Source organism: Alligator sinensis, unplaced genomic scaffold, assembly GCF_000455745.1.
Source record: "Alligator sinensis unplaced genomic scaffold, ASM45574v1 scaffold560_1, whole genome shotgun sequence".
NCBI lineage: Eukaryota > Metazoa > Chordata > Crocodylia > Alligatoridae > Alligator > Alligator sinensis.
This window is the reverse complement of record NW_005841837.1, coordinates 75,026-87,208: the sequence shown is the minus strand read 5'-3', so window position 1 is coordinate 87,208 and position 12,183 is coordinate 75,026. Positions and strand designations below refer to the sequence as shown.

At 47.2% G+C, this 12,183-nt stretch overlaps 1 protein-coding gene across 5 annotated transcripts in view; it reads right to left on the bottom strand.

The window, feature by feature from the left end:
• Nucleotides 1-535: 535 nt before the first annotated feature.
• Nucleotides 536-12,183, bottom strand: part of FUT10 (fucosyltransferase 10) — a 35,793-nt gene continuing 24,145 nt past the window's right edge. For all 5 annotated transcript variants that reach the window (XM_025202455.1, XM_025202478.1, XM_006015457.3 and 2 more), the window contains 2 exons: nucleotides 7,117-7,952; nucleotides 536-5,588 (listed from right to left, as the gene is read on the bottom strand). In XM_025202455.1, the coding sequence (XP_025058240.1) occupies nucleotides 5,364-5,588; nucleotides 7,117-7,952 (1,061 nt within the window). In that variant the 3' untranslated portion in view covers nucleotides 536-5,363. The remainder of the gene's footprint in view (nucleotides 5,589-7,116; nucleotides 7,953-12,183) is intronic.

The window sequence follows — 12,183 nt, the reverse complement described above, 5'->3', positions numbered from 1 at the left end:
GGAAGGAGTGGGGGGGGTCCCCAAACCCTTCCCACCCTCCCTCACACCCCACAAATGCCACACACCCACACCACAAAGTTGCCTGCATGGACTGCAGGAGAGGTCAGTGTGTTCCAGAACCACATACCCACACCCTCCAAACACCACACAATCCCCAACATAACCTATTCCCCTCCACACACAGCCACACACCACCACACACACACACACACACACACACACACACACACACACCACCATACACCTCCCCCCCACCATACATACACAGCTCCACACAATATAGAAAACTAAGACTTTATTTTTAAGGTATTATGCAATCACCTCTATATACAGTATGAAAACACAAATCATGACAAAAAATGGTTTTGTAATAAAATTAAAATATGTTATAGTAGGTGTTTGACTTTTAGTGTATGATTTGTTTTTTTCTGGTTCTAAGATGGCAACTTGCCCTCCCTCCCAAAAGGAGTATTTCCAGGGGAACAAGGGCAGGGACTTTCAGTGGCAAAAGTCAGGGGTTTGGGTGGGACTTCTGGTCTCAAGATGGTGACCAGGAAGCGGGGCAACTGTCAACGGGCAGGGCTACCCATGAGGCCCTTGAAAGTTCACCAAACCTTGTTAAGCAGCCCTCCACCTGCAATAATTGCCTGCCCTTGCTCTGAGTAGTGCCATCCCTTGCCGTTCTGCTCCCTGCACCTGTGTCCAGGCCCCAGCAATCCCTATGCGACTCCTGGGGCTCAGGGTCTGGGCTGGGCAAGGCCCTTCCCTTCCAGGCCGGTCTCCCCCTGCACAGGCTTCTCTAGGGAAGCAGGGGGGCTCTTGGCCTGGCTCTGGCGGCCTCTCCTACCCAGAGCTCTCCCCTACCCCCAACCCCCATCTCTCTTTCTCTCTCTCACACACACACACCCCTGCTGCCACCTGCCCCCTCCCCACAGCCCATCACAACCCACAAGTGGTTCCTGGGACCAGAGCGCCCCCAGGCTGGGGCTGCATATCCCAGCCCTGGGGTGACACAGGGAAGGGCTGCAGTGTGACAGTTGCCCCTACAGCTGCAGCTCCCACCAGCAGGTCCTGTTTCATTCCATGTGGCCAGCTGGGCATGCAGGGTGTGAGATCTTTGGGGGGGATGTGGGATTTAGGGTGGGAGGGGTGGGTGTGGGGTTTGTGGGGGGATTGGGTGGGTGTAGGGTTTGTGGGGGTGAGGTTTGTGAGGGGTATGGGGCTTGTGTGGGGGGTTGGAATTTGTGGCTGAGTATAGCGGTGAGGGGTTTGTGGGAGTGGTTTGGGGGTGTGGGGTTTGTGGGCAGATTGTTGGGGGTTTTGTGGGTATGAGGGGATCATGTGGGTGTGGGGGGGTTGCTTGGGAGGAGTGGGTTCCCTGCCTGCCCCCCGCAGGGTGCACAGCCCTCCTGCAGCAGCAGCTGTCCGGCGCTCAGGGCCTGCCCCCCTCAGTGCAGTGCAGCCCCAGGCCACTCTGGCTGTCACCTGGGGTCCGAACACTGTACGCAGGGGCCACGCATTGTGCTGGGCCATGGAGTTGGCCTGTCCCGATGGCGTACAGGGCACTTGGAGACAGGACCTGGCCTAATGCATGGCCCCTGCAAGCAATGCTGGGACCCCAGGTGAAAGCCAGGGTGGCCCAGTGCTACCCAAAGGTGCACATCCTGATGCCAGGCTGGGCCCATGACATATGGCACAGGCAGCGCTGGGTCTGAGGTGGCTGGAGCCGTGCCATGCTGCAGGGGTCTCTGCCAGCAGTGGGCCCTGAGCGCCTGGCGGCTGCTGCTGCTGCTGCTGCTGCAGTAGGGGGGCTGTGCACTGTGCAGGGGGTAGGCAGGGGACCCACCCCACACTCACACAGTCCTCCCACACACAATCCCCATCCCCACCTCCACAGTCCTACTTACCTAGCATCTGGGTCCAGGTCACACTGCAGCCTTGCCCCACTTCTATTTACCCCAGCATGCTGAGGCAGTGTGCTAGGGTAGCAGGGGAAGGGGGCAACTATAGAGACACTCTGGCAAGATGCCAGAGCAAGTTTTTGGAGGACTCAGACTCTGGCAGTGGCGTACCGTGGGTCTCCAGCACCCAGGGGCCAATGCTTGCATTTGTGCCCCCCCCCCCCCGGGACAATCTGATCAGGGTGCAGGACCTGAAGCAAATCAGCCTATGCGGGGCCCCACCTCCTGCCCCATGGCACATCAACAGGGGAGTTAGCAGCATGGCACACCAGTTGTGGGGGAGGGGCAGCAGCCAGAATTTCCATCTGGAACAGCCAAAGAAAGCTACAACCCGCCCAGCAGAAGGGTGGGCCACTCACAAAATGCAGGAGATGCCCCAGCCTCTCTGGCCGGTGCCCCCCCAGCCAGGGCCCAGGGGCCATGCCCCACTCCCACTCTCCCCCCACCCCTGCCCGTCGGTACGCCACTGCCTTAGGGCACGCTACAGAAACATAACTTGGCCTGCTTTTTTCCATGGTTTTTTTTTTTATACCTAGATTTCCAGGTATTGAATTTAGAGCCCATGCTGCAAATATGGGGAACATTTTTTTCCCAGTGTGCCTCTTGCAGCATCTCAAACTGCTTTGAGATGCCACAACAGACACGTGCACGCTCATCTAGATGTACACCTTGTGTTCAAGGCACTAAACTAACAGGTGTCAAGCTAGTCACTAGCTGCCTGGGCAATGTTTCTTTTTTTCACTTTCCAAGCAGGTTGTTAGTTAAGTGTTTTTAACCTTCCTTTGAAGCATCTGTTACTGTCTGGTGTTAGAGACAGATAGCCAAGAGACTTTAGGTTTAATTGCAGAGGGGAAACTTTATAAAGTGTTTGTAAATAGCAGGGAAGTTGTATGGTCTAATAGAGACAAATAGCCAAGAGACATAGGCCTGTCTCTAAGATGGTCACTTTCCAACTTCCAAAATCCACATACCAGCCTACAGATAAAAGTGCTTTAATCAGCTGAATTTGGGACTTCTTCCCCAATTCCCCACACCTTCCAAGTTGAATTAGGAAAGCGATGTTTGCCCACCTGCTAAGAAATCTTTAATATGTGGGGGTCTTTAATATGTGGAGGGTTCTCCAAACCTGCCATGTTTCTATGGTTCCGCCACTGATGAAACCTGCTTTCAGAACTACATGGTTCAACTTCCTTGTTTTCATTTTTGAAAATATGATCCCAGTTTCAGATCTGGAGTAATTTTAAAACTCTGGCTCCAGATGTTTACGAAAGTGCTCGATAAAACTAATGGAAAAACTGATCACAACATTAACTCATATTGGTATGGATGTCCTATGTCAGCCTGACAGAAAGAATACTAATGCAGGACAACAGATTGAAAGGCAAGAGATATCTACAGAGGTTGCTTCCTGGATTAAGGATTAGTCCAATCTTCGTTCCTATTTTAGAAAAGCCCTTAACCATATGCTTAAGTATCTTTCCTGAAAATGGGGTTTATTTATTATTTACATTAAAGACCTGTGAATAAAGAGCTGATTAAACTGTTGTTAAATTGACATTGTTGCAAGCTAACAAAGCACATGAGTAACTTTAAGGAAGTGACTTCCTGCCTGTGGCAGAGGGTCAGGCTAGATGATCTGATCAGGTCCCTCCTGACCCTAGCTACTATGATACTATGATACTACTATTACTTCTATAGGGTTACTCACTTGCCTAAAATTAAGCACATGCTTAAATGTGCTGCTGATTGGAATAATTTAACAACCTCAGTGGGTGCGTCTACATGTGCACTTTAATGCGCAGTAGACTATTTTACTGCACATTAAAATGTCATGTAAAAACCTGTGGCATTAAAGTAATGTACAGTAAAATAGTCTACTGCACATTAAGTGTCACTAAAAAAGTGTTCAAATGTGCTATTGTGTATCAGTGCAGCCTAATGCACATTAATTTAGTGCCTCACATTGGATGTACTAAATTTAATGCATATTAGAAAAGGTATATTAATGCACATGTAGACATACCCAGTAAGACCAAAACTATATTTTTAAGCCATAAAGCTGCCCTTTCTCTTGCTACTCTAAAAAATAATCACAAGTTATTCATACAAAATATTTGGAATCCAACAGCTGACTTCAAAGTGAGCAAATTCTGTGGCCTGAACGTTTTGGCACTTTGTTTTGCAAAACTATTCATTACCTACTTTCCCACTCTTGCCCTTTTATATAATAACCTAACATCATATTTTTCTTAAAAGTTGGTGAGCTGTCTGGAGTGGCTATATTTTAATTGTCAGATGAGTAAAAAGCCAACTTCTCGACAGAAGTCGAGCAGCACTCGACAGCACCAAACAGTAATATATTTCAGCCATTATCTCTGAGGTCTAATCCTGTAAATCTTTATATCTTAATCACTTCAGTAACACTTACTCTTGTGAGTTGCCCCACTGGGCTGAGCAAAACCAGACATGAGTCGTTGTACTACTACTTTTAAGCAGAATTGCCCCTGGACTGGAATGGAGAGCACCAATTAAAAATGGATGGCATAGTCTGAGCCAGCATGAGTACCAAACCTAGTCTTTGCAGTGGGACCAAGCCCTTACTTTAGTCCCTGCTTCATCCAAGCATCACAGCCATTCAGCTGTGTGTTACTACTATGGTTTTAATGAAGGAAAGTATATTATCAGAAATGAAACAGAACTATTTATTTTGGAATGATCCTGTGGGGGTTGGGGTGGGGAGGAAGATTCTTGTGCACTTAAATTTTAAATAGGAGATGGTGGGCAAACCTTAGCCAGCACGTTTTCCCTTAATCAGTCCCTGGGCACTAGCAGATGGGGCTTCCCAATTCCAACTGCTAATGCTTTCCATGTTTGCACTCCACATCAGGGGACTGAGCTTGCCAAGTCTGAACTAAAACTGCTGATATACCAAAGGGGCCAATGATAAACAGAGCAACCTCAGAGCACATGAGCCAAAATCATGGGATGGTGAAAACCTCTGTGAACAGCAACCTAGGGAACTAGAAGCTCAGATCATGGAATATGAGGTCCTAATTCTGCAAGGTGCAGAAGCAACAACCCCTCCTATGCACACAAGTAGTGCTATTAGCTTCACCCAGACAGCTGCACAAAACGAGGCACACATTTAAGTACTTTGGGCTCTTAACAGTGAAAAGTTAGAACTACTGGCAATTAGTATAAAAATATATATATTTTAAAAGTCCCACTGGGTAATCTGTAGTTTAGTATAGTACTCACTGAGTACTGTACCTACTAAAATCTATCTTACAGAACAATCTGACTCTTTTCTCATTAATGACCTACAAATATTAAGGCAGCCTGCAAAAGTTATATTTCATAGGTTCTTTTGTGGAGCTCACTATCTTTGATAGCTTGGCTTGTTTATTCTTTGAATACAAGTGTCCAAAATTCCTGAGCTGAGAAATTCATGTTCCTTTCCACTAGTAGCCTCAATGCTTGGGCTTCTTTCTTGGACTGTTCAAAGCTTGGTATCCACATATCTCTTAGAGAGGCCCGGTGCACATTTGGAGAGGAGAACAAGAAAGCCTGAGGCTTGGGGCAGCTCAGGTGGTTAACCTCTGCATTCCATCTCCTGGGTAAGAATCCCTGGAAACACAGAAGAAATAAACTGGTTTAATTGGACTAGACAACAGGACAGATAGCTGCAGTGATGTTATTGATGAGGATCAAGTTATCTTCCCCTCCCTAATTCCCAGTGACATATTCACACATAGCTTCTCTCACTGAAGGAGCATCTCTGCAGTACCAGCTGTGGAACGTTGCCACCCTGACATAAGACCTCTGTGATGCCAGAGAATGGACAAGGCACAAGCAGTGAATATGAGCTTTTCCCTGTGTCACTCTAACAGTGCCCTGGCCTGGAGAGTGAAAAAGGAGGCAGATTTTCTGCTAATACTTGACAGCAGAGGTCCTGGGGCTGGCTTTTAGACAGAGAAAACCTCGTTACTGGAAACTGGACTAGGACTAGGTTTGTTTCACACAACCTACCAAAAGAACTCATCAGGCAGAATCTGGAAGCTTTTCCTACAGAGGTGGGCTAGACTGAAATGATAGCTGGGGGGCAGAAACTTCTTTTAGGTAGCAATTCAGAGTCACTTATGGGGCATATTCTAATTCCTACTATAAGGTCTGGTTCTATGCCCACTGAAACCATGGCAAATCTTCTGCTGATTTCAGATAAGATGCATGGAAAATACCCAGAATTTCAGCCCATATAAGCTGGCAAAGCTCTGACTTTAAAGGCTAGATTCTATTTTATCTACTGGGCATCTAATTGTGCTTAGGCAGGTAAGTGCAATTCTATTCCACCCTGTTTAAATCCTGAAAATCTGTCGGTGCATCTACTTTTGCTGTAACATACCAGCATCTGACCCTTAACACTGAGTCACCATAAAAAATCCTGTCTCTTCAGAAAAACTGCATAGAAATCACCCATTTTGGTGAACTGTGCTAGTAAAGGTGACTTTAATATGCAGGGCACAATTTCTATTCCCCTTCAAGTAATGAAAATTACTCAGTCCCAACTCCTCTATAAAATACAATTAATTTTCCTAAATATTTCCTCTGTTTCCCCATGCTGGTTGACAATACAACGCTGCAGTTCAGATTACTATTGGAGAAAACAGCAAAATGTATATCACAAGAAAGACTGTAATAATGTGAATATAAGCAGACATGAAACTAATTCAATCCATACTGATAAATGACCAAAAAGAAATTATTTAAAAAGTCAGCTGATTTGGGGTACTTCTTTTCTTTGTGACCGCCTAAATATTTTTGACACCCAAAGTCAGTGGCTGTTTCACAATTTGGCTGCTTGTTTTTACTGTGTCACAGTTTAGAGCTACACAAGGAATGAGCTCATTTTTTCAATCGAATTCCATGTGTATCAGGAAAATCCACAATTACCCCATCTCAGGGGAAAGGCTATCAGGACTGAACTAATCCAACTGAAGCATTTCTGAGGCAGCACTGGGAAGCCTGCACTGTATCCATTCTATAAATACCACCATATTTTATGTGGTGGTTGTCAATATACCTCCAAAGAGATCCTGCTACCACCAACAATAGCTTCACTTAAAACATCAAAGCACAAGGGCAATGCACAGAGTACCTTTTCCTGCCTTCTGATGTTTTCCCACACTTTATGACACACCATGCACTCAAACACATCAATGTAGTTGTCCTGCGTGATATCTTGGACTCCCCACTTGCGTTCCTTCATAGCAGTGAGCAGCCTTTTATTGGAAATGTCTCCTTTCAGTTTCCATTCAAGGTAGGCCACATATTCTTGGTCATTTGTGTCCAGGGCCTTGATGTACTGGGCCAGCTCCCTGGGATGTGAAAATCTTGTTACTAAAATTGCACTCTTATTGCTAGGAAGCCAGTCTGCAATGCTAGGGGATCCAAAATACACTGGCACCACTCCCAATTTTAGTGGCCTCCAGAGTTTTTCAGTGATATAGTCCTCACAGACTGCATTTTCAAAAGCCAGAATGAATTTGTACTGAGCTAGTATTGTGTAGAAGCTCCCATCATCCATGGAGGCAGGATTTTTGAGGTGCTGAGGAAGGTCACGGTTATGCAAGCATTCCCCATAGGAGTCCACCTCAATGTAGCTCATCAGCTCACTCACATAGCTGTCCCGGTCAGAGGGAGGGTCGCAGTCTGACTGCACATACACAAGTGGTGCTAGCCTTTTCCTCAAGCTGTTTTTCTTCTGCAAAGGGATCATGTATCGCAAAGACTTCAGGACCTCTATGCCCTCCAGGTACTGAGTAGTCAGTGGCAGGTGGGAGTGGCGACTAAACGTAGCTGTGTGGTTAAACAAGGTGATGGTAGGTTTATGGAAAAGTTTGTAGTTGTTTTTGGGTGACTCTTCATGGAAAAGGGCCCAGTCGTGATGGCCTTTACGAGGGAGAGGTAAGCTCTCTATGTTAAAGTCAGTACCTAGACAGAAATAAATGGAATTAGACTTATATTTAATATGTTCAACAAAAAAGTGTATTTAGAATGTACCTGAAATACTTGGGGCCCAAATGTGCCTCCATTACTCATGTGAAGCTCCCCCAGCTCACAACAGCTCACCAAAACTCCCTAAGTCAGGGATTTTCAACCTTTTTTAGTTTAAGTACCCCCAGTGTCCAGATGCCAAGCTGGGGCAGGTGGCAGAGGGCAGTGCACAGCCAGATGCCGGGGGGTAGTGTGCAGCCAGACACAGAGCAGGGAGGTGAGGACGGTGCATGGGCAGGCTGGGACTGAGTGCTGCAGCCTCCCAGGAGCAGGGTTGGGGCGGGGGCGGGGAAGCTCACTGGGCTGGGGTGAGAGCAACAGCACCACTCTACAGGGCAGGGAAGCTCACTGGGCTGGTGTATGGCAGTGGCGGCCACCACATGCAAGCTTCCTTGCCCCACAGAGGAGCGCTGCTGCCCTTGCCCCACTCCGGCCTTGCTCCTGGGAGGCTGCAGCACTCAGTCCCAGCCTGCCCATGCACCGTCCTCACCTCCCTGCTCTGTGTCTGGCTGCACACTACCCCCCGGCATCTGGCGCTGGCACTGCCCCAACATCCCAGCCCCAGCCCTGGCCCTGCCTATCCATCCTGCTCCTGGATGCCACTCCCTGCCCACTCACAGCCCCATCCCATCCACCTGGCTGAGCACGCCCTGCCTGCGTGGATCCTGGACCAGTCTCCATGGAGACCCCAACCACCTACTCTGTCCAGTGCCCCTGGTGGTGGGTGCGGAGCAGACAGACCAGGGTGCCCAGGCAGTGGAGCTTGGTCCAGCAGTGGTGGTGACACTGGCAGCGACAGCTGAAAGGAGCCACTGCCACCAGAGAAGCCAGGAAGCACAGTCCAGCCACCATCCTAGCTCTGCTGCACACCCAGGGGTGACAGGACCAGCTGCATACCCCACTGCCCAGCCTACCCCTCCATGGCTGGGCCAGGTGGGACTGAGGGACCCACCACAGGACAGATAAAATCCCCTAGTGGGCCAGATCCATCCCACAGGCCATATTTTGCCCAGCACTGAGGTAGATGGATACAATGCAGATAATATACAGCTCAACGACAGTTCACTAGTTCTAGTCTTCACAGATAAGATCTAAGTGACAGCTCAAGCAATATACAAGTAAGAACTGAAAGACAGTCCCACACTACAAAATAGATAGGTTTGGTAGTTATTTATTAAAACCCCTAAATCTATAAAGAACCCAACAGTACCCAATTCCACCTTTACATTAGAAGGCAAAGAAATATAAGAGATAAATCAGTTCATATACCATGGCTGTCATGAAGAAGCTGACAAGGATGTCAAGAAGGAACTAATATCATGACTTGGAAAGGTGGCACTTATATTCACAAGTTCAAACAAGAGTTGGTTATTGAAAATTTATAGCCTATACACCAAGCTACAAATCTTCAAGTCAAATAATATTTCCATCCTCACATATGGATATAAGTACAGATATCTAAGTGCCTCTGAAAGCAAACATTTTAGAACAGGGGTACCCAATCTCCAAATGAATCCTGCAAAGCCACCACATCTGGGTCATGGGGCTCCCATGGGTTGGGAAATTTGGCAGTGGGGGGGCAGTGGCCATTAAATATAGCCACCTGTCCCCCTACCAAATCCCCAACCCCCATGCCCCACACAGCAGCTGTGTCCCTTTCTCCCCCCCCCCCACGGGGACTGGGGCATGCCCCCCCCCCCCCACTGTGGGACTGGGACATGCCCCCTCCCACCTACAGCTGGATTGGGGGTTTGATCACACCCCCTCCCACCCCTCTTCCCTTCCTGTGGGGCCAGGTCAAGCCTCCTTCCCTCCTAGAGCTGGGGTGGGACTGGGCTGCCCCCCCTCCCACAAAAACCTGCTCTATGCAGCTGGATGGGGCTGGTTGCACCCACTCCAGATTCCAGATTGGGACTGCTGGCCAAATCCAGCCCACAGAAGGACTTGGCACTGTTCATCCAGCCCACTGGACAAAAAGGTTGAGCACCACTGCTTTAGAAAAGTCCAATGGATAAATAACAAATGCTGAGGTTCATCATAGGTATTGGAATATCTGCAACAAATGCAAAAAACGAATCCAGAGCATATGCTGGAGTGCAATTGGGCAGATGGGCAACCCTTCCAGAAGCCAACTGAAAGAAGACCACTGTTCAGAGACAGAAAACTTATGGGACATACCAAGAGAGGGGGCATGCAATGACATTTTCCAGGATAGAAAAGGATAGCAGGATGTAGACTTTGGTACTACTGAATTTGACCTTTCCTCTCCAGCACATTTGTTTGACTAGATATGATCTGTTTTGGGATTAACTGTGAAGCAGCTAGCCCCACCTTCCCCCTTCTCCTTTCCCTCCCCCTCCAGTATCAGGACAGTTCTTTCATGACTTAAGGCTTGAACATACCAGGTTTGATTTCGTTTAAATGCTGGTCATAGAAGTGTGGTATTTTAATCATTATTTTTAATGAAGGGGATACACCTATGGGACAAACTTCTTGATGACAAGCAGTGAATGAAACTAGTGTCTGACCGTCTTTAGAAAATATACAATTAAACCCTCTCCACAAACCACCATTTATATTACAATACTGACACCGTCATCTGCCTTCAACTCTGGTGAACCGAGGAAATTGACAAAATTTAAAGCAACAACCATACTCCAAGCAGACTTTTGACTTGAGAGCAGGAGAAGTGCCAGAGAACGCTTAATGCTGAGTGAGGATTTCTCTTTTGCTATTACCTGAATTATCTGAATGCTACCCAGATGTCAGGGTGACTGACAACAGTACAAAACCCTAAGGGTATGTCTACATGGCAGGATGTAGTGTCACGCAGAGTGATCCAAGCTGGCTCTACATGTATTAGCTTTGGTATCAGAAGCAGTATAACTATATTAGCAGGACAGACCACCCAGAGAGTATACCTTGGTCCTCAGCAGAGTGCTCTGCTAATGCAGCTATTCTGCTTCTGGTACTAAAGTCAGCTCTGAATGAGCTAGTTGAGGTATGTCTTGCACAATGCTGCGTTATCCTGTGTAGAGACATAAGATGTGAGAAAAAGAGCAAAAGCCACAAAATACAAATGGGCGGTATATGGGGGACATGGGGAAATAAACACATGCTTTATTCTCCTTTAATGCAGATGGGTATCCCTGTGGTGCGACCTTATCCCACTAGGATGAGGCACCAAATGGCACATTATGTAACTGTATCTGCCTTCTTATTTTTTACAGTATTTCTGTGATATGAGAAGCTAGAGCCAGTGAGGGACTCCATCTTCATATTCAGCACAGCAAAAACTTTGAGGTCTATTTTTTAAAAACTCATCTTCCAAATGCAACTAGGAATACATGAAGAAACAGCAGAGTATAGATGACATTGAAGTACCAGAACTGAAGTGATAGTCACTCTAAGCTGACTGCTAGGTGGACTCTTCCTTTCAGTCAGGGTGAAGGAAGAAAGGAATATCAAAATGATGGAAGAAAGAAGACCATGGTGGGCAGAGAAAATGGAAGCAACTGAGGCTTATGCAAAGAGAAACCTGCAGAAACATATGCTATAGATAAAAGCACTGAAATGATTGATTCCAACATAACACACTTAATCAATCTTAGTCAAGAAGTAGACAAAGCTTTTAAGGATTAAATAGATGATAATAACAGTATGTTACCTGCCACCCTAGGACAAAAGGGAATTAATAGGTTTATGATGAGATAAAGGACGCAGAACAAGATTATAATTATGAATGATCTTGACTTCCAAAGTATTAATTAGGAAACCTCTGATATGTGGCAAAGTGCGGACAGGAACGATAGATGTATTGAGGGAAGGTTCTGCTTCTTTAAAGCAACCCTACACACAAGAGTCTTGTCCAGCAAATGACAGGCTGGACACTGGGGCTGTGCAAAGCTTCAAGTGCTGATTCAATTTGGAGGAGATTCGGCCCGATTCGGTGCCCGAATCTTTGAATCCAAATCGAATCAGGGGACCAATTAAAAGGTTTGAATCTATTCAAAGCACTCCGAATCAATTTGGAAAAGATTCGGAGAGCTTCGGTGATTCGGGCAGTCCCTGCCTGCTGCAGCAGGGAGCTGGACCCAGACTCCAAGCTGGTAAGTAGGGAGAGGTGGAGGGAGGGCGGGGTTGGAGGAGGGGGGGAGGGGACCATGGG